General features: G+C 41.8%; 1 protein-coding gene across 17 annotated transcripts in view; it reads left to right on the top strand.

The window, feature by feature from the left end:
- Positions 1-26,738, top strand: part of camk2b1 (calcium/calmodulin-dependent protein kinase (CaM kinase) II beta 1) — a 75,688-nt gene that overhangs the window by 40,391 nt on the left and 8,559 nt on the right. For 2 of the 17 annotated variants that reach the window (XM_069178371.1, XM_069178380.1), the window contains exons 13-18: positions 2,114-2,209; positions 9,459-9,496; positions 11,892-11,924; positions 14,756-14,824; positions 19,393-19,437; positions 21,759-21,807. In XM_069178371.1, coding sequence (XP_069034472.1) covers positions 2,114-2,209; positions 9,459-9,496; positions 11,892-11,924; positions 14,756-14,824; positions 19,393-19,437; positions 21,759-21,807 — 330 coding nt within the window. Of the gene's footprint in view, positions 1-2,113; positions 2,210-9,458; positions 9,497-11,891; positions 11,925-14,755; positions 14,825-19,392; positions 19,438-21,758; positions 21,808-26,435; positions 26,523-26,738 lie in introns of all 17 variants that reach the window. The other 15 variants (XM_069178383.1, XM_069178381.1, XM_069178374.1 and 12 more) reach the window with 12 other exon arrangements.

Here is a 26,738-nt window from a genome sequence, read left to right as displayed (position 1 = left end):
GTTTGGCCCTAAACATCCATGCTCTCCCTTTAATCAAAACAAACAGTTCTTTGTACCTTTACTTCCAGAACAGCGAGAGGTTTCTTCTCTGCTCTTATCTGATGTGGCGCCGTCTAAACTGACCACAGCTGATTATTTCCTCACTGTAGGAACATTTGGTTCAACTCTCACAACCATTCAAACCTGAAGTACAAATATTCTCAAAACAATGTCGCCGTTGAAGGCTGTGTCTTCTTCACCGAGCTGAACTGCCAAATTAAATGTGGGGAAACACTGAGTTTGATCCGCAAGCTGTGAATTTGTTCATGTCTGTGTACTCGTCTCTGTATTTGTTTACGTCTGTAATAGATTACTTTCTTGAACATTTAAACGCATGCTGTAATCTAAGCAAGACAGTGTAAAAGTTAGGATTTCTGTACCCACCCACCTCCCTCAACAACTTACAAATTAATTTCATTAGTTGGGAATCATACCTCTTTATTTTAGCTCTCTAATTTATTATGTAGACAGCGAGATCCAAAACTCAACAAAATGAACTCAGCAGATTCACGTACAGAAGTTTTTTTTAGCACCGTTGTGTCAGTGAAATGAGAGCTCATCAAGAATGATGAATGGTTTTTTTTATTTGCTGTGTCACGAGGAGTCCGAATTTTTAAGTCCGTCCTGTAACGGTCATACGAGTGACTGACGTTTAACTTTGAGTGTGATACATTTTCAAAGAGTAATATTATCGGAAGAATTCAAAGCAGCTTCTTAATAATTGTAAAAAAAAAAAAAATGTAAGGATATTATAACCTCTGAGTCTGTGTTCATCTACAATATATGTGTTACTTTGTATATATAGATGTATGCCTGTGTGTGTATATATCTATATCTGTGTGTGTGTGTGTGTGTGTGTGTGTGTGTGTGTGTGTGTGTGTGTGCACAAGCATGTTGCTTTCGTGAACATGACTCACAGCAGCCATTCGGTCACTATAAGCTTTGCAATGGGAAATGGTCTGAACGTTCACTAAACCACTGCTCAGCTCCTTAACCCCCCCCCCCCCCTCCACACACACACACACACACACACACACACACACACACACACACACACACACACACACACACACACACACAGACCCAGGTGTGTGTGGCCTGGCTGTGTCACCACTCTCAAACACCCTTTTCTCGCTCTTTTTCCTCTTGTTAGGAAGCGGTACTCCATAATAAGTGTGAGGTCATCGGATGAATGAGTCAGAGAGAGTGAGAACTCAATAAGTAAAAAATAGAAGACGGGCCTTCAGTGGAAGAAAGCTGCGGCGCATTACATCAACGCCAAAGGCTTTATGCAACGGGTTACTATACTCTCAACATAAATTGTGTTATGAATCATGTATTCCACAGATTAGTGTATCAGTGATCCTGTGCTCACACAGAGGCGGTTCTATTTCTCGCCACATGTTCATGTAATGTCTTGTTGTAGTCATACTGTAGAAAGTTTGAAGGATGAGATGCAGGTTTGAAGGATGCACCACTACTGATTTCTACAGCGCAGAGTCGTGTATCCACTGATTACACTGTATTTAAGTGCCTGCTCTAAACTGACTGTTGAGCAGCACGACTCTAACACTTACTAATGTGCTAAATTCTGCAACATCCCGACCATCATCATCATCATCATCCTAACACGGAAGCTTTTTCAGGTGCACATAGAGACAAATGGAAAAGCACTAAAGAGTCTCAGGTGAAAATGAAGGTTTGTGTCTCTCCCTGACATTTTTCTCCGATGTCAGAGTTTGTGACAGGATTTGTGCCACACCAAATAATGTCATTGGCCTGTATATATATATATATATATATATATATATATATATATATATATATATATATATATGAATTAACCCCCCTCTTTACACTAATTAGCCCTGTTTGTCTCACCTTTTTCTCCCCCCCTCTTTTCCCCCACCCACCGACCTCCTGCTGTGTGTGACTCACCTGCCCGTCACCTCCTCTTCTTTTACCCTTCTCTCTAAATGTCACTCCATCTTCCTCGCTCACCTCTTTCTCCCCCGTCCTCTCCTCCTTGCGTTGTAACTGTCTTTCTTCATTTGTGATGGGTACTCTTTAACAGTGGGCAGCAGGCAGACCACCGCTCCAGCCTCTGTCACTGCGGCCGCAGCAGCGGTGGCTGCAGCCGCCGGCACCACCGCAGGGCTGGTGGAACAAGGTAGCATGGTGGCTCAACCAGGGCATGCCACCCCTCTCACCCTGCCCCTCCTCCACACCTCTCCTGCACTCTTCTAACTTCCTCTTCCTCTTCTTCTGTTTCCCCTCCCTCATTTCTCTCTTCTACCTCTCCCTCCTTCCTGAGCATGGGAGTTCAGAGCATGACGGCTGACCACGTTGTTACATCTCCCATCAACCCATCAGCTGCAGCATTAGCTATATTTCCATCTGATTAGCATGTTTCATACAACCTTTTGACATAAACTAAAACAAGAAAACATACATATGGTGTTTTTTCACCCTCTCTTGATGCAAGTAAAGATTCTTATTGTTACAAACGTAAGTAAAGACAGCAGTCGTTTCAGTGTAAAGTTAGTAAGAAAACGGCTGTTTTTATCAAAGAAAAGTATTCGTTCTTGCAACTGAAAACACAATAAGTACTACTTATGGCTTTTCAAGGAAATTATCATAAAATGTATTTTACCAACTAGAGGAAGCCATACTGTTCATATGACAAGTTTATCTCTATTGCAGTTTTTCATAAATGTCTTGTATTAAGCAAAACAAATCAGAAATACAGTTTTGGAATAATAGAGACGCTTGATTATTTCAGTTTCCATTTGCACAGTATTTGTCGAAGTCTTCTAATTTGTGAAGGATATTAAGGATGGAAATCCAGTTACTATTGTCATTTTCCATGTCAGCACATCTTGTCACCTCCTGATCTGAGATCTGATAGGGTGGCTTCAGCGCCCATCACTGCTCTGTCAGCCACAGCCCCATGTTCATCCAGTCCTTCTCCAGACACAGCCACACAGCATGGCCTTCATCCAGTCAAACTGCTGTCCTGTCCCTCTGTTTCTCTTTTTTTCCTCCTCACTCTCTTCCACCCATTTCAGTTGTGTTACCTCTATCACCACACAGTTTCATCCCATTCTCTTACATTCTGACATTTATTCTACTTCTCTGGCCATCGTTGTCTCTCATGTCACCCAATACTCTTCTTCTATTTCACCAGCATCACTAATCCGTGTACATTCGTCTCAATTTATTGCCTATACTGAAACAAAAATCAGAAAATGAAAAATGTGGCTTTTTTAACAATGGATTTGTTAATTATTTTAAAAAACTAAAATGTGTCAAATAATTTTTTTTAGTCACAAAATAGAATCTATAGAAAAAAAAGCTAAAAATGCTGTTCTGTCATGTGAAAGTTTCCTTTTTTTTGATATTGACCCTCAAGTAAGATTACAGGTCTGCCTACAAATCGCATGACTAGACTACAACGTTTTATCAATAGCCAGTGTATATTTTCATCCAAATATTCAGTAATGGACTGTATGTTGTCAGATCAACTTTTGATGAGTACCGTAAGGTTTGTTTTTCAGAACCGTGGACAGTGCTGCTTGTCGTGTGGAGGTGATAGTACTGATAGACAGAACACATCATTTAGTTCGGTTTGTTACCATTTCTGTGGTTGTAAAAATAACTTTTTTTGATGTGCCCCCCATCGTAGCAATCTACAGACAGAATAAAATGACAGGGAAGTGGAGGGACAGTCAACGAGCTGCTAGCACTAAACAGCTGTTTTTTTTCACGCCTTCCCAGCTCATTTTGAGGGATGTTCTGATTATTAAAAATGAATAAAATAATATAAAATTAATAAAATAATATAAACATGAATAAATATGACCTTATTTGTGTAGTTTAACAGCTACTATAGGTGTTTGTCAATGTGCTCCAGGCATGTTAGATTTTCTGATGTGTTCTGGGACTTCTTCCCCTGTGATCATCATAATAACATCTCTGTGTTCCACGACCTTCTGGTTTACACAGACAGAGTTGTCCGATTTTTGTTTCAGAATAGAAAACTGAATGAGACAAAGTTACATGAATTCACTCCCCCTGTTTCTATCATAATTTCATATCTAACTTTCCCTTCACTCCTCTTTCCCTCTCTCTTTCCCTCTCTCTTCTTTTCTCTGTCTCACAATGACACTGGAACGTTCACCCCTGTAACTTTAAGGATGGGACTGCCTGAGAGCTGTCGGTGAATGCTGCATGGGGCACTGGACTGGTGCATGCGCTGCAGCACGAGGGACTTTTGGTGCATGATGAACACTGCAAATGATGCAAAGCTGGGCTCATTCTCATGAAGTGAAAAAACCTTTGAAGCTGTTGCTTCACTATTTTGAGGATTATATCTCCCCCATTGGTGCTGACTGACTGTGCTGTGAGCTGAGCTGTTGCTCTCATGTAGTCCACAAACTGCAGCTCTCAATTTGAAAATGCGTCAGACATCGGCTGATTTTAATTATAAACTCTGCAGATTGTTTTACCGTGTTCACACAGAATGGGAGGCAATTTTTGGAGACTGCACAACTTTGGACAAAGTCAGTGGAAACGTGACAACAAATAAAAAAGAAAAAGTTCCTGTGCAAGTTGAAACCTTCTGCATTTAGGACAAGCAGTGTACTGAGGCAAGAAGAAGAATAAAAGAGTGGATAGAAATATCAATGTGTTTCTGCTGAGTCTGGTCTGAGTTCAGTCAGTGCATCTGTTGCTGTCTGCAGCTTTCAATTATTAGAGATACAGCTTGTACTTTGGCCTGCACAAATGATGCAGCACGAAAATGTGCGTCCCTTTCTGTCTAAACACACTTTTAGACAAAAAAATTGCAGAAACACTAACGTGCGGCCGTTTCAAATCTTAACGGTCGACCTTATTCGTTGCCACAGTCGTCTATTTACACGTAGAGCTGATACAGAGCAACGTAAGCAGCCACTTAGAGTCTTTTTTTTCCCCTCCCCTCCCTGACAAATGCAAATCCAATATTTACTTGCCTTTAGCAGCTGTTCACTCAGCCACTGCCTACTTCATCCTTTATTTAAAAGATGTTACGGCTGTTAAACTGAAATGTAAATTTAAAGTTTTCCTTCAGACACCGATGGGTCACAAATGTTTTTGTTTTGTTCTTTTGAGCCATTGGACAGTTTTGTTTTTAAGTAATTTGGAGTATTTTCAACACCATAGAGATGAACCACAGGTCTGAACAGCAAAGACCCTCAGATGACAGTGTAGCATTGAGTTAAGGCGGCAGAAATAGTGGCTGTGTCCTTGTTTCTGTGGCCCACTGGGACTCCACAGTCCTCTCTGTGTCCCTCAGCCTCCACTAGGCTCCAATCAAATATTTACAGTGGGTTGCCTCCACATATCAGCCTCACTCTGCCTCACTGGCTTACTCGAGGCCTTGTTCTGTATATTCATACATAAGAATAAAAGCGGCCTCTACTAGAACTCACCTTACCCTCATATGTGTGCCCTGGCCTCCGCCATGACGTGAGCAGGTTATCGAGGCTCACTTGCGCCTGAGTGTCTCCCTCCACCAGCTCATGTCCACTGACTCTTCATGTGAATCATGCCCACCCTTGCTTTGTCCTTGCAGTGGTGCACCTTGTGTGTTTTTTAGTGGGAATTTAGCAGTGATACTTTTTGTTTTAATCTCTTCCTCCTCTCTCTTCTTGCTTCATGTGTATTTTGTGGTGAGGTAAGGAGCACCCCTTGCTTCCACACCTTCAGATTGAACTAAGCTACCTTTTGATTTTTCAGGTTGCCACAGAGATTTCAACATCACGCCTGGAATTTAAAGCCTTTTTCATTCTTTTTTTTTTTTTTTTTTAGCAACCTTCAGTTCAGGGTTTGTTTTTTGTGTCGTTGACAGAGTAACGTTGTCTGGAAAGCACAGTGAAATACCCTTATCATGTTCACTGATCTTCTGCTTACTCTCCCTCTCTGCTCTTGTATACTCTCCTCCTCTGCCAAACCATCAGAGAACATGAGAGAATGAACTTGACACGATTCTGACCCCGTTTCTTCTCCTCAGTAACAACCAGCCTTTGGAACGACACTGAGGAAGAACAGCACAACAATAAACCTTGCACGTCCATGCCACTCTCACATCCCTCCGGATTATATAGTGATTATTTAGTACTTGCCATTGCTCCTTACTTAACTGCTGAATATGCAAACCTCACTTCAAGTATGAACTGGTGTTATAACTGAGGCAGGAAAGTAAGAAAAGTAACAAGAAAAAAGAGCGAGAAAGACCAAATGTGATGTATCTTCCCTTTACTGTTGATCACTATCTCATATATATATATATATATATATATATATATATATATATATATATATATATGTGCTCTTATATATATGTGCTCTTAGAAGGATGTGGTTTGAATTTGGCCTTTACTGGACTTTGAAGTGGCCTTATTATTCTGATTGGACCTCTGTTCCCTTTAAGAAATCGCTGCCCAGTGGAAATTCTCATGTAATTCAAGCTTCTGTTGAAAATCCAGTGTAGCTGACTTGGAGCATGTTTGGAAATGGAAGTGAGAAAATGCAACTGGAACTAGATGTTCAGAGAGAGAGAGAGGAGAGAGGGAGAGGAAGAATGAAAGGAAGAACAGAGGCAGAGGGAAAGAAGAAGAAAAAAAATCCCAGACTGCCAGAAATAGTGTTTTATGTAACGTGGCTGGATACTGATGTGATTGCATGTGATTAGACTTGAAACCGCACTCACCGCGGGTGGAAGGCACCAACCTTTCCTATATGAACTTTGCTCGAATATTCACAATCATGTAGCCACAAATAACAAATAATTGATCTTCAGTTGTAGAGATCTTCTCAGATAGGATGTCTTCAGATAACTTCAAATGAAAAAACTATTTTTATTTATCATTGATGTTAAACAGTGATATCAATACTAATGTTTACATATAAATCATTTTAAGAAATCTTGAAATGCATGACACATCTGTCCAGTGAACACCATTACTTAAGGTTGTTTTCATTCTTTTTAACCTCTATTTAATTCTCAGGAAACCATAAAGAGTTGCCCTCCTTGTCAATGATGCAAAGATTACATAAGCCAGAAAACAAAATGGTGTCCTGTACTTACTTGTAAAGGCAATGTCATCAGTAAACAGTATGAGGCTATCAATGTGAGAAATGATTTCTTCTCTAGTATATAAAGAAAATATACTAACTATTTCTGGCATTTTTCAACCTGTGCCATCATGTTGGCACAAAAAAGTGCCAAAATATTGGGGAGAATAACTTTTGAAATTGGTTCAGCATTGAGAGTAAGAGCTTCACCCAGCAGACGCAAAACGGGCTGCAACGTAATACTTTCAGGTATCGGGGCTTTGTCATTATACATCCGTTGAAAGCACTTGTTTTTATCTGATGGTCTCAGATTCTCATCATAATCGTCTCGACAACAATCCCTCACACGATGTCACACAACACTTCACGCACCTTTCATAGACGATCTTTGTTGGATAGGGTTAGCATTTGTAGCTGTTCGTGCTACAAACGGATGCTAACACTGTGCCGTGATCATTTTCACCGAGATGACTACTGCAAGCCAAAGAAGAGAATAATTCCCAAACCAAAGCACATTAACCAAAGAAAGCTGTTCCAAGATTGGAGGGAGCTGCTGCAGACAGAGTGGAGGTCATGTAATTAGCTGAAGTTACTCTGTAGTATACCTGTTTTGTCTTATGGATCCTTTCTGCAATATTGTCACACAAGTATATTATCTATCTGAGACTGTCAGTGGCAAAAACAAACACTTTAAGGGGACGGAAATCGACGGGGCACAAATGCCCCAAAGTACCTTGCAGCTTGTTTGGCGGCTGCAGGCTGAAGCACTCTCACACATAAACTATCCTTAATCACTTAGACCCAAAGTCATGAATATTTATGATCCAGGTTCAAAAATGCTGACGTTTCCCTTGAATGCATAAAAAGGTTTTCAGAGTCACTGGGACACAAAATAATGTTTCTAACTGTGCGCAATAGTCCAACAGATAATCATCCAAAATAGGAAACGTAACTCTTTGTGTTTGCCTGAAGACATTTCTTGTATGCTTGTGTTGACGGTTCCAGTCGTAAATACCAACAAGTCTCTTTTACACATCCAATCTCATCAACATCTGGTGTCTTGTTAGTGTTAATCCTCTGTCTACATCCCCGCAGACACACCCACAGCCTCCACCGGGCCCCTCTGGGTGAACATGTATCTTTCTAATACAATCAGACCACCTTGCTGTTCGTGCTTTAGCAGTACAGTCACGGTAAAAAGCCCTGCGGACTGTCTCCTGTTGACAGTTCCCACTGTTGTAAGGGATTATGGGTATTATGCTCATCAGAGGACTCTCTACAGTATCATTCTTCCTCTCCTACCGTCCTACCCCCCCCCCCCCCCCTCCCATCCCTCATTACCCTTCATTAGAGAGCAGACTGAAGACTAATCCTCCTTAAGACCTCCACAGAGTTCTTTAAGTCAGGGCTTATTGTTGGGTTTAGACGGCTTCCTCACACAGCGGCCATCTTTGCTCCAGCTTCCTCTCGGCCAGCGGGGGACTTTTGTTTAAAAATTCATGTGAAACAATAAATCAGAGTACATGTTTATTTCACTGACAACAACGTCTTGGTGTTGTAGAAAGATGAATCATCGGGTTATACCCTAAAGCAACTAAAAGCTGTGTAGCTTTTCTCCAGACAGACTTGGGAAACCAACATGGCCGATGGGTACATTGAGTTTGGACGCATTGCAGGAATAATTCCTAGTCCACCTGACAAACTAGCTTCAGCCATTAGCATTGAACACCATGGAGATATTATCCTAATGCGTCTGTCTAATAGAGCTAGGGATTTGGGATGTTTTTTTGGTCTTCCAACCTGCCAACTCCGTTAGATAAAACTTTCTGTTCAAGCAACTGAATAAACCCTCACGAGCTCAAATAAATCCAATTTTGCCAATAAAAAAACAGCCTCATTGGAACTCCATCCTGTTACGGGAGGACAAAAGATCAAGGTGAGGTATGACTAGTGTTGAATCGGTTACTCGTGCAGGACGGATACCTCAAATCTTGTGTTTCCTGGAGGTGGCGGGGTCGCCTCGCTCAAAGAGTCACTTTGCTGCAATTGTATAATAGCGTCAGTGCTGAGGTGCCTTTTCTCTTTCAGCCTAAGGCTACCTTAGCTTAGCATTACTTTACAAGAAAAGCCAGCCTTCCTACAGAGGTCAATAAAGAACATGACTTCACAAAGTCAAAAGAAAGTAATCTCAGAAGGCTTCGATGTAGGTTAAAGATGTCGCAGCGAGTGAGAGAAAAACGGAGAGTCATTGCTGCTCAGCTGAACCTTTAACTGGTTGTTTTTCACTGTGTTTGTCATTGCAGCAGCCAAGACTTTGCTCAACAAAAAAGCAGATGTCAAGGTAAGGGTCATCGGTTGGATTCCTCACACTTCTCCACCCATGTTTCTTCTTCACTGCTCCTTGCTCCAGCTACACTCTTCCTCTTCTTCCTCTTTGCCGATTCTTCTGCTCTGTTATTTTCCTCTCCTGATCTGCTAATCTCACTAAAGTTATCTTTTCTTTGTAGTTGTTTCTCTTGAATTTAGTGTCCCATGCTGTATGTGTCATAATCTCACTGGATGCATGTGGAAATTGTGGTTGTGTTTTCAGATTATGTGCATCTGAATAAGGGCTGCTGGAGTTTTCTGGTTAGCGTGGCGCACCATTTGGGGAGTGTGAAGTAAAGATATTGTCAGAGAAGATTTGTAAATCTTTCTTGAAGAAATTGTATTTTCTTGATTCTTGTTGTTCTGGGTTTCATGGTTGAAATGCACTTATTGGAAGTTGCTTTGGATAAAAGCGTCAGCTAAATGTAATGTAATGTAAAGAAGCCACAGCCCTACCCTGGATGCACATCTGTGGACACGTGTCCGTCTACTTGTGTGTGCTTTTGTGTGTACGCTCATGTATCAGCCTGCATGTCGCTGGCCAGTTCACAGGCCTCAAGTAGCACATCCTTCTAATAGCAGCCTTTATTTTGATTTGTCATTATTCAGCCACCTCTCCATCTCCATTATTAAATGTAACCATCTGTCAGCCCTCTCCATTAATTGTTTTCATCACATCCTCTCCTCATCCCTCTATTTCAGTGCTTCCTTTTCCTCCTCACCCCATCTGGTCTTTAACCCCACGTTCATCCTTTAATGAAGATCTCTCACCATCCCACTCTCTCGCATACACACGTCCCACACGCAGCTCCCATTAACGTGTCCGTGTGTGCAGCCTGCATGCATGACAGTGTGTGACAAAACATGGAACATGATGTTAATGCTTCTCAGCATTATATGTTATGTTAGTGTGTGTGTGTGTGTGTGTGTGTGTGTGTGTGTGTGTGTGTGTGTGTGTGTGTGTGTGTGTGATCCCATTTCATTGTCAGGTTGAAAAGAAGACTGAAAGCACAAATGGGGGTTGTGAGCATGCCTGCACATAGAGCGTGTGTAAGTGTGTGTGTCTGTGTGTGTGGTACCCTCATGTGCCGGAGCGTATGCGTGTGTTCGTTTGAGAGTGTGTGCATGACACGTCCCCCCCACCCCCCTCCACATCCCCCGTCCACCCCCGCCCCACTATTAACAGGGAATGTGACTCCGGTTCCAGGAATAGCTGCCAGTCTGGACCCTGGAAACTCAGACGACAGAAATAGACGCTTACTTCCACTGCGGCGCGCTCATCGCCTAGCAACAGGCTCCCCACACACTTCAAACCATTTCTAGAGGCGTCTTCTTCGTTTGCTGCCGTCCTTGCTTTCCTCCTCGTCTCCCTCTTCGCTTGTTTCTCCTCCGTCTCTTCCCTCCGCGTGTTCTTTTCTTCTCGCGGCGACACTCCTCTCCTCTCCTCTCCTCTCCTCTCCTCTCCTCTCCTCTCCTCTCACCCTCTCCTCTCCTCTCCTCTCCTCTCCTCTCCTCTCCTCTCCTCTCCTCTCCTCCACCTGACGTTTTCCTGCTGTAGCACCTGCCCAGTGCAAGCAGGTGTCCTCTCTCTGGCACCTTTAACTTCCTGTGATATCAGCTCCTGTCCATTAAAACCTCTTCGTTCCACATTTCAAACAGTGTTGTAATATTTAAATCACACTGTGCTGATTTGTATCAAAAGATCGTTTATGTAACATTCTTGTACGTATGATGGTCAGATAAACTGCTCCAGAACCGATCTGACCTGAATTCACATGAATATAACATTCAGGTTCTAGTGTTTATTTTGGTCTTGGTCATTATTGTGCTGATAATTTATTGATGTATAAATGCTACATTTAACAGCAAAACTTTTGGAGCCCGTCATGATTTTAAATTTCAAATGACTTCTGGGAGTGCTTTCACATTCTGAAGGAATACATTTTGCATCTCCTTGTCTTGTTATTCTATTATGGCACCATCTTGCTTCTTGTTGTCCCAAATGCTTTTTAATCAGTTGACAGAAGAACAGTGGATCACAGTTTTGCCGTCTGACCAACTCCTGTGTTCTCTTCCACTTAAATCAACTCTTCTTTGTCTGCTTGCACCTCCCTACTTTAAAATCGTCTTCCTTTGTGGAGCTGGTCCTTCTTCTGCTTCGTCCAATCTGTCTGGAAAAGTCTTCTCTTCACGATTGAAGCTCTTGTTATCAGGGAACAACTTTAGATTTAAACTGACACTTTCTGTTTTGTTCTTTGTGTCAGTACATTCACTTGGTGTCATTGGTTATTTTATTTCCTCCTCACCTCTCCTTCTTCTACCATCTGCACACCCATCAATAAATCCATCCATCACTTGGCTGAGGACAGAAACGCAAGTCCAGCTCTACTGTCCAGTATATGGTGAGCATGCTTTTTTTATGCATTTGCCCAGTCTCTCTTTTTTTTTTTTTTTTTTTTTTTTTTTTTTTTTTTTTTTTTTCCCCATTTCCACTCCTTTATTTGCTTTATCCACCTTCCTCGTGCCTTTCTTCTACTTAATAGGTGGAGTCAGGTCTCCTTCATTTCACTGAACTATTAATGAGGCGGTGCCCAATTCATAAAACATTCTTCGTTCAAACAGCCTTCAGCTGTCATGTAGGCACTTCTTGTGAATAATGCGCTGGTGCAGAAGAGCCGATGCATTTTGCATGTCAGCATTAATAGCACCTTGTTAGGAGTTAAAGAAACTGAGCTGCTTCTGAGAGCAGTGAGAACTACCAGATCACACAAAGACAAATATCATTCCTGGCAGGAGTCACAGCCTCGGTCGTGCTGATTGATGGGTGGGGATGATCTCTTGCAAAGTGTGCTGCCATGAGACTGACCCCGACATTACGCTGAACACGTAATGAAAGTAGGGTGTTTGAGTTCAGTCAGAGTCACTCCAAGGCCACAGGATTAGTATGATAATGTACATACTTCAGACTAAAAGTAGGAGTCAAATTATGGGTACTTGCTCCTGGGACCACCTCTAAGAACCGATTACAGCACCTCTCACTTCATTCAGAATTTGAAATCAAACAGCAATTTGCATAAGAATAATAAACCAAACAGAAATAGATTTTTTTAATTCGTAGAAGTGAATTTGAAGGCTACTTGACCCCTCACTTGTGTCCCTCTCTTGTGCCCTGAGGAACCTTCTTCTCTCTCTGACCTGGCATCTCCTCTGCTTCTCTTCCTCCGTTGTTCTCCCCGTGCACCGCTCTCCTCGCCCATTTGGGAAACCACCTGTGGACACGTTAACCGACTCTGTCCTTTTTATTCATTGCTGCAACGATGTGTGATCACTTCTTCATGTCTGACCGCTGTTGTGCTGAATCGTGATTTTTATCACCGCAATTCTACTTTTAAGGTCCACCGTCGGTGAACCTGGGAACTGCTGCCAGTTTTTTTTAAATTTTAAATGCCTTTAAGAAGTGTGAGGAATTTTCTCAACACAAACACACAACGCAAATGCCAAGGGCCCTGAGTTGATACTGCAAACAAGCTTTGACTAAGACAGCTCACCCACTAATCGTTACTTTGATGAGGAATACGTTTACATTCATCAGCCGGAGTGACTCAGGCTGATGACAGCTTTGGTTGGTTTAATGTGTGTGAGCGCGGGTATTTGTTTGGGAATGGCTGTGAAAGTTTAGTGTGTGTGTGTGTGTGTGTGTGTGTGTGTGTGTGCGTGTGTGTGTGCGTGTGTGTGTGTAATGTCTATATGTCAGCTTTTATTTTCACGGCTGTTTGTGTGGATGCATTGTGTTGTGTCTTTGCACTTGTGTGTGTTAACGTCCTCCTCTCCTCTCCTCTCCTCTCCTCTCCTCTCCTCTCCTCTCCTCTCCTCTCCTCTCCTCTCCTCTCCTCTCCTCTTCCTTTCCCCTCCCTCTTCATCTCCTCTTCCTCTTCCTCTTCCTCTTCCTCTTCCTCTTCCTCTTCCTCTTCCTGTCCTCTAAGCCCAGTGGCTTACAACATTCATATTGCGGTTAACATATATGCACCCATCATCTTTTCCATCCAGTGTCAAACAGTTCAAATTTCAAATACTCTGATTCAGCATGACTGAACAATACACCTCATTACTACCTTTAAAATAATAGATCATTATTAATATATCAGTAATATATTTTATTTATTTATACTGTGAGAATTTTGGGAACTCAATCAGAGTTAATGCAGGTGTAATTCTGTCACCTTTTTCTTTTATCATGATCACACCAACACCCCACCATATGAAGGCTTAATGGGGCATTAAATAATCTGTGACTCATCTCAACCTTTTGCTGACGAAAAGGAATTTCTTAGATGTAATTGTCACATGATTAAGATTTATTTATTTTATTTAATGGTTGTTCACTTCCATATCCATTTAGGGAATTGCAGTTAATATTTTTTCCCAACAGGATTTTGAATGTAATGTAGATTCAATGCACAAATCATGATGAGCAGTTCAACTATAAAGAACCGGGCTCTCTTTGATGTGTCGTCTTCAAAAGAGCATTTCATCAAAGCTTATAAAAGGAGGGGAAGTCACCAGTGACAACGTGATGATGTCACGCAGCGTCACCCGCCCCTTCGTGTCACTGCTCACAATCTCAGATCGGCCTGGAGAATGAGAACACCTGTTTATCTTACTATCCTCATGAGAACGTTCACTTCCTGCATAACCATCATTTTTTCAACTCTTAATGCTACTTTTATTTTATTTTTTTTATCACATATTAAAAAAAAAAGAAAAAAAGAAATTGACTTAATTGTCAGTACATTACAGTACGTAGATTTTTGGGGGAATTTAAAAATATAAAATAACAAACCTGAACAATTATGAAATGACGTGCTGTGTTCCAGATGACATACTTGCCTCAGTACATGAACAAATAGTGTTCTTACATGTTTGAACTCTTACTTGTGTAGTGCAGGAATTTTTCCAGGGTACTGTTGTTTTAAATCGCACACTGCTGTCCTGCACCGACCAGAAATCACCTCAGCATGTGAACACATCACCCGCCAACATATCTGCAGCTTTAATAATTTTACCCAGAAATGAAAGTGTTTTGTGAAAAGACGAATCTTAATTAAATCCAAGGATGCACGCTAACGCTCACATACAAGCACACACATGCTTGGACACACACTCACAAAGCCACCTCTTGCTGTTGTTAACACTCTTGTTGTGTCTCCTTACTTTCCTCTCCTTTCCTGCACAGCCCCAGACAAACAGCACCAAAAACAGCATAGTCACCAGCCCCAAAGGAAACATCCCTTCACCTGCTCTGGTATTTACCTCCTAACGCCCCCTTCACCTCTGTGTGTGTGTGTGTGTGTGTGTGTGTGTGTGTGTGTGTGTGTGTGTGTGTGTGTGTGTGTGTGTGTGTGTTTGTGCCCCTCCCTGCACCTTACCCCCGCTCCCCTGTTCCTTCCCCTCTGTCTGTTTTCCTCTGTCTGTCCTGCCGGCTATGGTTGATCTTTGCCTCGCCGCGGCGATGGCCACAGAAGTCGGGTAGGTCTCAAACCAGCAGGTGGTGTCAGGAAGCATTTCCTCGTGGCAGGTGGGGATGCTATGTGACTTGCACGCGGGTTGATATCGTGCTACTTTGTTATTTTCTCTGCCAGTGAAAGTTTGCCAAAGACGAACAGACATCCGATGCCTGCCGGGACTGTCAGTGCGATTTACCCCCTTCTGCCTGGAGAGCAATTGTTTCCCACTGAGGGTCCAAAGGTCTGCAGATTGCCCTTCCAGCCAAATAGCACACCAGCTGATTTCAGAGAATTCCTCCTCTTCTGTTGATGGTTTGAAAATCTGTGAAAACCGCCTGCCTGGTGGGTTGGAATGAAAACCTGAATGCTCTCAGGCTCTTGGTCACAAACACTTTGTGATACCTGGAGGACCGTCCAGAAGCAGGAATTATACTTCACATTTGTTTACATTGCGTGCTTCTGTTGTTGATCTGTGTGGACATGAAGTATAGAATAACACTTATGATTATATTTATTGATGCAACAGTTCACTTTTACCATCACTTTTGATTATTAGTAGCCTCTATCATTTGTCAGTCCGTTATATTGTAATGATCCAACAACACATCTTTGTCAAACACCAACAAGTGAATAAATTACATGTTGATGCCGACACCTTCAGACAGCCAATGGTTTTAGTCAACGCCAGTGCTGAACAAAAATCACTGACTACTGATTTACAATGAGACATTATAAGTTAACTGTTCATCAGTCATATATGTATATACATTGTAGTAACCCTGTTTTTCTCAGCTTTTTAGTTTTAAAAAGCATTTTTAAGCAGTGCAAAAACACTGCTGATTAAAACCTTTTGGTAGTAGACACCATTCATCATTTGGTGACATTTAAAATTGTCGTCAGCTTTGATATAAAAAAAAAAAAGCAAATATTTGCATCCATCATCTGTGTTTTGTCACTACATTTATTTATCTCTGCTAGTCATTCAGAGTAAATTGCTGCTAGAGGCGACAGGTTCATAGCATGTTTTCTTTTTAAGAAACTGCATTTTACATTTGCTGCAAGCTCCTCTCGTAAAGTGCAGTGTCATTAGTTTGCTTTAGTTTTCTGATATTATCATGATTCCCTCTAAAAAAAAAAAAAAAAAGTTTTTTGGATTGTATAGCCATTTTTGTAAACTTTTTAAAGTACATAACTAAAACCACATTAAGATACATTTTTATGAAATAAATCATTTTCATTGGATTCTTACAGTGAGCTCCATGTGAAAGGGTGTAGGACCATCATGTTTCTGACACCATTTTATGCTCTACAATATATAGCTAGAGTCGCACATCACAGAGAGCTGAAATTAAAGGCTTAACTTTTAATTCACCAGCTTCTGTAACTTCTATGCAGTCACTCATTCTGCGTTTCACTCTTTTGTCTTTCTGAGAAAATTGAGGATTTCCTGAGGTTTACTTCCCATATAACAATACAAATCAGCATCCACCACTGCAGTTTCTGTACGGGATGAAAACCTTCATTATTTGATCAAAGATAGGTGATGATCACTCTGAGTGCACAAACACTACAGCTCTCACAAACAACTGTAAGCATGGCAGAGCAATTACAAAAGCCAACTTGCTTTCATCTGATCCAAAAATTCAGTAAAGCTCTTTTTTTTTAAAGTATTTTTTTAAAATATTTTTCTCGATGAAATCCTGCTGTCTAAAATCCTCTACAGCATTCAGCGCTCTGTCCTGATGTTCGTACAACTAACATCAGGATGTAGTGATCATTTATACATTGAGTCATTAACATGGAGCAACATGTGCAAACATAGGAGCATATTTTTACTATAGACATTGTTTGCATTGTGTGTGTGTGTGTGTGTGTGTGTGTGTGTGTGTGTGTGTGTGTGTGTGTGTGTGTGTGTGTGTGTGTGTGCGCGCGCGCAACCATGTGATGTTTCACTTTAGCGCTCTACTTATAGCAAGTGCAGTCATCATTTCAGAAGTGTTTTGATGGGAAGTTTACATTGATGTGCTTTGAGAGTCTTTGGGGACGTGTTGGCTCCAGCATGGAGCAGAAGAGGCCGTCTTTCTGATCTTTGAAGGGAGTAAGTAGTGGGAAGGCGCCTGTGGTCTCCATGCTGTTACCAGAGACCTGAGCTAGTTAGTGGTTAGCCATTTGGTACATTAACTCCTTCAGTACAGAGCTGCCACGCCTTCACTTGCATGACCTTAATCTTCTGACCTGGAAGTAGTTTGTTGGGTGTAGGCATCTGAAATGTGCAAATATACTTAAATAGACATATGCTATACTTAAGCAATATCAACAGTAATACTAATAGTAATACTAATAGTAATATTGCGATTATACAACCAGGTACCAACTAAACAAAATATGGAATCAAAATGTATTCATATTATGGGGCAATTCGCTCTCAAAATACAAAACTTTTTGTTAGTGCGATCTCCATTTTCAGGGCAATACATGGGGTATGACTAACAACTGGAAAACAAGCAATCAGGTTAGTAGACTCTTATGTAATGTGTACAATGTTTACCACTCCAGGACGTAGGCCGACCCCTTAGTAACGACCCTAGCAACAGAGACGAGATCTAGTCCGTTTTAATGCTTTCTGAGATCGTTTCTCAAACTGAATGAGTACAGAACATAGAAACACTAAACTGCTTAGCTCGCTCAATCTTGTAATGAAAATATCCGCTGAAAATTTAAATCAATGGACACGTGTATTTTTAAGATAGATGTAAACCAATTACCGGACAGCAGTCAAGTTAGCAGTCATGTGTCGGTCGAGGTAGCAGCCGCTTGGATTTTAAGTGAGCGACTATCTATGGTGTTACGGTACGGGTGCTCGGCGTGACAAAAAAAGGACAAAGACAGGATTTTTTGTAATGGTTTAAATTTAACAAGCATATAACAAGTAAAAACAACATTATATTGCATATTATATGATATTCAATTCCGATTACAGAGTTGATTATTGCCATTGAGGAGTCGGAGTGATATTTCTAGTGATGAGCAGCCGTTATGCTGGTTTGAGCACGTTCTGAATGTACAGTTGACCAATCAGATCGCTGGAATCGGACCTCATACGTGAGCTGTGTTTCTGGAAACAAAAAAAGATGATCATGTCCCTGGGAGAGCAGCAGAGTTAATGTGAGGTCGGCGGTGATGTGTAAGGGTAATGGTCAAACCCCCCGTCAGAGGACACGATGCCATCAGCAGCAGGAAGGGATAGCTGAGTTCTAACACAAAAGTTTTATGGGGAATTTTGTGGAGTAACTGAGCCGATTGTCTTCGTACAGTCTTGACAAACTACAGCCATTTCTGACTAAGTCATTTTAGGGTTCCTTTTGGAAAGGGATCCTAGAATGATGTCATTATCTGCCCGGCAGTGATCGCCTTTTCTTTTGGGATGAGTGTAAAGAGAACAGAACGACCCTTTTTCATCTTGTGGAGCATTTCAGTCTCGTGCCAGCGCCTCGTAATACTTTGAAGCTGGTGTTTATCTATGTCACAGCACATTTTATGCATATTGTATGAGCTGGCTGCTTTATGCTCCTCATGTGTTTGTCCCTTTAGTTTTACAATTCACATCATCTGGTGTAGATTTTCAATATGTAACACGTGGTTCAGAGTTCTGCGTGCACAGCAGAAAGAAAGAAAACCCATGTACAGCAAGAGCCTGGAGAATTTACGGTTAACAGATATGTCAGTTCCGAGGGCAACTTCCTGCTGTCTCTTCCCTTTGGCTGTGTACTTATTTTGTGTGTCTAAAAGCTTGTGTATCTCCAGTTGTGGCCGCTTGCCTCTATTTTAGTGACAAAAAACAAGTTTCCATATCGCAAACGATGCGTTTTGGGATGAGGGCATAGATCAAAGTTAGGTTTAGATTAAGGTTAGTCTCATGGTTAGGATTAGGGAAGTAGTAGTTATGGTGAGAGTTTGTGTAATCGTCCCCCTGAGGTGATGGGAACAAGATGGTGTGTGAGAGAGAAACTGTGAGTATTGATGTGCCGATTGAAGACTTCACCCCAAGTTTCAGCACTGTCTCTGTGTGTGCGTGCGTGCGTGCAGAGAACAGAACTGACTCCAAATTACAGTTTTCAGCTCATCCACCCACTCAATCGCTTCCCTTCTCTCCTCTGCCGACATTTAACAAGCACTTTCTCTTCATCCAACATTCATATCACTCCTCTCTCTCTCTTTTCCTCATCATCTCATTGTTTTACACTTGAACCATTTCTATCTACATATATGTCAAATGCTGCTCTCTTTCTTTCTCACCCTCTCCCTCCTTTTTCTGTACTTTCTCTCTTTTATTCCATCTTCTACATCTCCCCTCCTCTTCCTCCAGGAACCTCAGACAACTGTCATCCATAATCCAGTGGACCGGACGAAGGTACACGTCATTCCCCGGTCCCGACCCACTCTTTATCCTTCTTTGTCATTCTCCTCTTCCTGATCCTCTCCAGTCCTTTGATCCCTCTTGTCATCATGCATCTGTGTGAGCGCACCATGGCGCTGTGCATATGTCTGAGTGTGTGTTGCTAGATGTTAAACTCCTCACATTAATGTCTTAGTATTATGAAGGGAACAGAGTTTGGGTGGGATAGTAAATGTCGCTTGTTAACTTGAGCCTCATCAAACAAATGTTATGTGTTAGTTTTCCACTCAGTGGGAGCTTCACAAACACACATTTATATTAAGGAACGTGGGAAACTAAATACGTCTCTTCAAGACTGAAGAGCTTGGATCTCCCTTGAGCTGAGAAAGTAAACAATAATTTACCAGAGTTAACATTATGCTTATTTCAGTATTCAGTAAAAGCTTCCCTGTGTACTTTCCCTTAATTAAGAATATGAAAATATTACAACTCCTAGTATGAGTCAGTCTTCCTCCTTGTCTTTGTTCAAAGCATTGTGCAGCATAATGAGCAGTAATGCTAATGATTTGATGTTTATGCAAAAATGTCTTTTACCATATTATAAAATCTCGATTATGTTGTCCGAGAGCTGTGATGTAGTTAAAAAAAATCATGTTTTTTTTTCTTTGATTTTCTGTATAAGGACTGTCTTTGGGCGTATATATTTCTACACTCTCATGTAGCCTCTTAAAAGTAGTTGGTGTGAACGTGTATGTTTAGGGGTTGTGCATGAACCTGCATGACTTTGCAGTAAGATCCCTTCCTCGTAGGCATGACCAGGCATTTTTATTACGCCATTGTGTGTTTGCAGAGGTTGTTTTTACGTAGCTGTGATAGGCCCAGTTGAAGGGCAATAACTTTGTTCCAATGCCCCCCCCCCCCCCCAGAGTTTGCATCACAGCAGAGTGACCTTTGCGTTAGATCTTGGGTCAGTCCTCAGTCAAGTGCATGGCTTTGAATTTGGAGTCTGGCAGAGTCCCAATCGAGGCCATACAGGAAGACACTGAGACTTCTGGCTGGTTTAAAGAAGCACGCTTTACCTCTTGAGCTTCCACTCAGGTCGCTCCATCTGGACAGTTAAGAATGATGCTTTATGAGCTTTGTCAGCCAATAATAAGTTGTGTAGTAATAACATTGTGTGAGTTTAAGAAAACAAATGTAAATATACACCAGCAGTCTGTCATGTATGGACATTGTGGCTTGAGAAAACAGGCAAACTGAGTCAAGATCAGTTAAATGTAATGCCTTAATGTCAGCTGAGAAATTACTATGTTTGTAGTAAAAATACTTGAGAGAGTAAATGTGTCATATTTACATAAGTAATATTTTGGAAGCTCTTGCTTGTATAGCAGAAGGATGAAACAACATGAATATGATGCAAAATGTCACAAAAACCATCTCTATAGTTTCAGACCAAAGAAAACAAACTGAAGGTGTAATCACACATTTTCCCTGATATCTCTAATATTTGCGGATGCAGTTCTTCTCTCACTCACACTTTCATACACACATTTTTTTCTCGCTCCTTCTTCCTCTCCTCAGGTCACCAGCTGCTCTTTAAAAGGCTCTGAAACCACTTTTGTGCTTTGTGCTCGTGATGCTGTTTCGAGCACGTGCGTACTTTTAATGAGGTCAGCGAGTCTCTCAACTCTCCTCGACATGCGGGGGAATTTAGGCCCATTTAATCTGCTAATTGAAAATCAGAAAACTCCTCCTCTGGCGAAAGGCTGCAGAGAGACAGCCAGCCAGGCACACAGACAGGTAGATGAATAGATTGAAATGATCTGACGCGCTGCTTAAGATGACAACTCATCACCCTGTGAGAGTCCAGTCTACCTGCTTCCATCGTAATGGATGGAGTTTCAGCAAGAGACAAGAGCGCCCTTTGAATAAAGATGACATTTGTCCACATTGTGTGACACACACACACACACACACACACACACACACACACACACACACACACACACACACACACACACGCCGACAGCATTGGGTAGAAAAAAAGAGGTTTTAGGTCAAGGATAAGAAAATAAGCAGAGCTGCGTTGTTGACGTGTGTTTTGGTGGCATGATTTTAAACTGTAAAGGTTGGATGTTTGTGACTAACGCTTCAGCAGTAACAAACAAAACAGGGATTTTGTCCTTGTTTGACATCTGGCTGTGAACTGAATCTGCATTTCCGTTTTTGGTTTTGTCGGGACACATGCTTACGCCTTCTGGTGATGTGTCTGTCTTCATGTGTATTCAGCCCTGTCATGCTCAGGCCCAAGCTGACTGTCTGTCTCTGATCTCCAGGAATCATCAGACAGCAGCAACACCACCGTGGAGGATGAAGATGTGAAAGGTAAGACTGCAGAGATATCAAAAAAAGATGAAATAAGAAATACAAAAATAATAATTATGTACTGTTTGCTTCAAATGAAATGCCCAAATACTCCTGGGATCTTGACAAATTTTGGATCATCACTTTTTAATTGAGTTTTTTTTTTTTTTTTTTTTTCTTACTGCAGTCATAGATATCACGAGACAAACAACACATTTTTGGACAGGCATTAAAAAAATGTGTAAAACAAGTGTATGTTTAGCCAATAGCACACTCACCCAGAAAGAAGAGCAGATTTGTTGGGCTCGTTCACATTTCAGCTTTTTAATGGTGGATTTGGTGACTGCTCTTCAGTTTCAAATAGGAAAATGGATTGCTGAAGTCTTCATGCAATGTGAAAGCGGCTCTTTTGTTGTATCTGAATGATTCTCTCTTTGAGATTGCTTCTTTTTTTTTTAAGCTTAGCATTACAGTTACTTACTGGTGTACTGACGATCCAGAGAGCCTTTAAAAAGTGCTCTCATAACTGGTCTCTGCTTTGCACGAGCTTCTCTTGTGTATTGGGCTGTAATATCACAAACCTTGGGACTGAAATGTATTCTGATGCCAACTGGTGAAAAAGCCTTTTGCGACTGGCTTTATTTGTATAGTAAATCATTACAGGACTTTTTAAGTGGAAATTATTTCATTCTTTAAAATTCAGTTTGTGTGTAAACACTCTGCTGTAAGCACAGCAGCATGTGTTAAATGTACAGCGATTGTTATTTAAAAAATAGAATAATACATAACTTCATGTGTGGTATTGATGGTGTCATCTAATTGAGTCACCAGCCAGTCAACTGGCAGCTAGCTGACCTCTTACTGACCCCTCATGGAGCATAGCTGTACTGCTTCCTCATGCAAAAACACTGAAGATGTGTGTGTGCGTGTCAGAGGGGTGACGGCAGGGTGTGTGTGTGTGTGTGTGTGTGTGTGTGTGTGTGTGTGTGTGTGTGTGTGTGGCAGGGGGGTGAAATGGAAGAGGCCTTGTAATGCTGTTGTGGTTTGGCTTTCTCAAAAGTGGTGGCGTTTGGCGGAAATCCTAATACTGAGAAACACGCACCTCTTAAATACCAACATGCCTTTGTGGGGTGTCAGCTTGCAGAGTCATGTACTCGTGTTGTGCTGTGCGTGTGCGCGCGCGTGTGTCTGTTACTTGTCGCTGGAATTGTGAAATAACTGTCTGTGCGTGCAAGATCACACATATCAGCAAAAGTTATTTCGTGTCGAGCCTGTTTTGTCCACTTTGTGTGTGGCTGAATTTGTGTGTGTGTGTGTGTGTGTGTGTGTGTGTGTGTGTGTGTGTGTGTGTGTGTGTGTGTGTGTGTGTGTGTGTGTGTGTGTGTGTGTTACAGCCTCTGCTTATCTATGCCAGCACACTCAAACACTCCACATCTCAGCAGAGCACAATGCGTCTAAATCGGGTCATGAATGTATCGTTTTGGTGCCAAGCATGCAGAACAGAATGTGTGCTTCCATCTTCTCCTCCTCCTGATTGAGGTTTTGCTGCTATGTCATGAATTCCCTAGCAGCCATGGCAGAGCAATCACGTTGGTCTGCAAGAAAAATTAACCAGTGTTGGAACATTACAGCATGGAAGGAAGTTTTGGTGACTTATGTTAAAAGTGGCAGTTGTAGTGAAAAATGACGGCGATTTAAAAAGTTTTGAAAGTAAAAGTTACTGCAGGGCCTTTTTTCTCAAAGAAGAGCAAAATCTCTACATCTGACCTCAAACCCTGACAGGAAGGAGCTCAAACGTGTTTTATTTCAAGTGGAAAAACGGTAAATTAGAGGATAAAGTGAACCCAAAAGATGTATTTCTCTATTTCATCACCTCCACCCTTTGGATCAGATTCATAACAGATACATAACATCGTAACGTTTGACCCGCTGCTTCATTAGGAAGCTTCTCAGTAAGCTGATAAATCACATAAACAGTTTCAGCAGTTCATTGAATACATTGCAGCGAGGGGATATTGTCATGTCGCTCCTGGTGTCTGCATGTGCAGTATAACTTCAGGTGCAACTCCTATAAAGTTGTTCTTTTTCAAATAATGTGGAGACATTACTGCGCACTAACTAAATGTCACTGACGATACAGCAGCGTTATTTGGAAATGAGGAGCGGTCCATGTTTTTGTGCCTTATCCCCTAAAGCATGTGATTCTGGGTCAGATAATGAGTCTGAAAATATTGTAAGATAACAAATTTTCATGGAAGTTCACAGTGTTGCTTATTTAAAATCAATTATCAAAATTAGAGCCAGGCTGATGTACTGACCGAGCCCGGTAAGAACCAGACCCAATTTTACCCCATGAATATGTAGGTCTGGTCTCCCTCCATAGGGAATCATTTGCAGTCGTTCGATCCTACCGCCGATTAATTTTAACCAATCAGCATGCGCCAAAACCGTCCGACACTCTGCCACCACTGCAACTACCTACCGTGTCCACTGAAGCGAATTTTCCTAAGCACAGCATATTTTTGTTTTATTGTTTTAATGAACGGCAGCAGCTTGACGAGGTGCTGAGTGTTTATTTTGTGCTGAACGCTCAACGTTTGGCAATTTTTTATTTTTTTTCTGGTCAGCGAGAGTTCACTGTCACCAGCCGTCCAATCACAGTAAAGGAGGGACGGGACAAGCGACCAACGCTGGTCACCGATTGGTCCGCCTTTCAGAGTGGCTGTGCAAACGCTAATACGAGCCGAATTACAGACAGTTATCACAGTGAAGAAAACTGAAGCTGTGAGCGACAGTTGGCGCAGCCAGGCTAGTACTGACAGGCCGATATTGGCCTATCGCAGATATATCGTTACAGGTGTCGATGTTGGCCGACATGTGTCGATATTAAAAACGTTTTTTTACAGAACTTAATGCAATAAAAAATGCTTGGGGTAAATTAGAAAATGTTGTATTTGTGTTTTTGGGTTATAGTTACTTTTAATTCTTAAATTCTCAGTAAAGTTTACTGTTTCAGTGCATTGATGCCAATGTGGGCAAGAAGACAACCACATTTGAGGGATCATTGCAAAAAATGAATGTTTACTGTATATGTACTGAATATCCAGTGTATATATCAAGCATATTGGCATCGATACCAACATTTGTTTTACTCCCTGATATCGGCATTGGCTCCAAAAACCCATCATCAGTCTCATCAGACTGACCCTGTCTGAAGGTAGGGTAGCCCAAAGGAGCATTACATCATCTGAAAATCCTTTATATCCCCAGGCTCCACTGTGACATTCCTTATTTCCCTGTACACACGGTGAATAGTATCCTTCTGCGTCCCAAATTGGAGCCTCACCTCCCCACCCCTCTGGCATGAGTGGAGAGGGCGAGGGCACCTTGGGTTGGGAGCCGGGGCTAAAAGGGGGAGGCGTCTAAATTTAGCTCTGGTGGCAGGAAACAGAGACGGAGTGCCCACAGAGGTGTTAAAGACACACCGCTCTGCTAGCGCCACCCTTGGATAGTATTAGTCTCGCGCAGCAGTTTTAAGACTCTTAGGATACTAACAAGCATATAACGCAGACAAAACTACAAGAGCCAGGTGAGTGCGGAAGGAAGGGGACCCGTGTTTGGTTGGCATAGTTTGTGTCACGTTGGCCTTTGTGGGATCTTGTCAGGTCAGCGCTCAACAGCTGGTTTGTAACCCAACACCTGTGCTGGCTTTTGGAGCATCTGAGCACATATCTATTCCGTTACTCTCAATACTTATATAGAAAAGAAAACGTTCCACAGGTTTTCCTCTGTGTTGTTTTGAGTCATTAATCTACTGCTTTGCTGTACAGTTGATCATTTCCTCCCAGCAGTCAGAATTTAAAAAATTACTTGGTGTTAAATTGGTAATCCTGTTACTCTTCTTTTGGTGAATGAAGTGTCAATCGCAGGGATGCACTTCCAAGAAATCACCTGTCAGTCAAACAGGAAGGGCTGGACTGTGTTACTTATATTACCTGTTGATTGTGTTTGATTCTGTTGATATCCAATTTTTGTTTATATGTATATGACACAATAAAGATGGACGCATATAAATGTTGTGGACTGTTTAAGCTTTGGTCTGTGAGGGTGCAGTTGTACCTGCAGTGGCAAAAAACACCCTTTTGTATTCGTTTCTCTCCTGCCAGATCTGTGCCATCTATTTTTTCCCCCTCTATTTGTCAATGAAGTGTTCGTGTGCTCGCTGATTAAACAGATCAGCAGTAATGAGTAACATCTCTCTCACATTATCACCGTCATTATCCATCCTCTGCTTTATGGCAAGACTCTCATTAAATTCTCGGTAAAACCTCCGATGCACCCGCAGCTACAGCTGTAGATCCTGCCAAAATAGAGTCATTAACTCAGATAAGGAGGAAAAAGCTTCTTCTTTTTTTCTTCTTCTTCTTGTTAACTCCATTCACAGAGGACTGTCACTGAAAAGTAGCTGTAATTTCTCAGAGGGAGAAAAGGTTGAGTGGTTTCATCATCGTGGATTTATCTTCCTCTACCGTGTCATCTTCATCATTCCTCACTGTCACATTTCTGTTGTGGTTTTGTGCGCAAAATGTGTTGTCATCTCTCTCTATGTGTGTGTGTGTGTGTGTGTGTGTTTGTATGCATGTTATCAGGGAAGAGCTTAGACAACAGCTCGCTTAAGGCGCAGTCCAGCACAAGCTCCCAGCCTGATAGCTCTCAGGGCTCCTCAGCTGTGTACTGTAAGTCAGCATGGCCCGCCAAAGGCAGCCTGTAACCCACACACATTCAAATGCTCTACTAGCAGTTCACTCTGACTAAATCCCTCCTTGTGTGTTTTCCATTCAGTCCCTGCATGTTGTAAAAGCATACAGCGCACGTCGTTTACCAACACTAAATCCCTGAAGTACCCCGACTTATATCGAGTCTTCATCAGCATCTTCTTGCATCTTACTGAC

Source organism: Embiotoca jacksoni, unplaced genomic scaffold (assembly GCF_022577435.1).
Source record: "Embiotoca jacksoni isolate LCO1_2020_lvr unplaced genomic scaffold, fEmbJac1.0.p SCAF_8, whole genome shotgun sequence".
In the NCBI taxonomy this organism is placed as follows: Eukaryota; Metazoa; Chordata; class Actinopteri; family Embiotocidae; genus Embiotoca; species Embiotoca jacksoni.
This window is presented reverse-complemented; position numbering and strand designations above follow the sequence as displayed.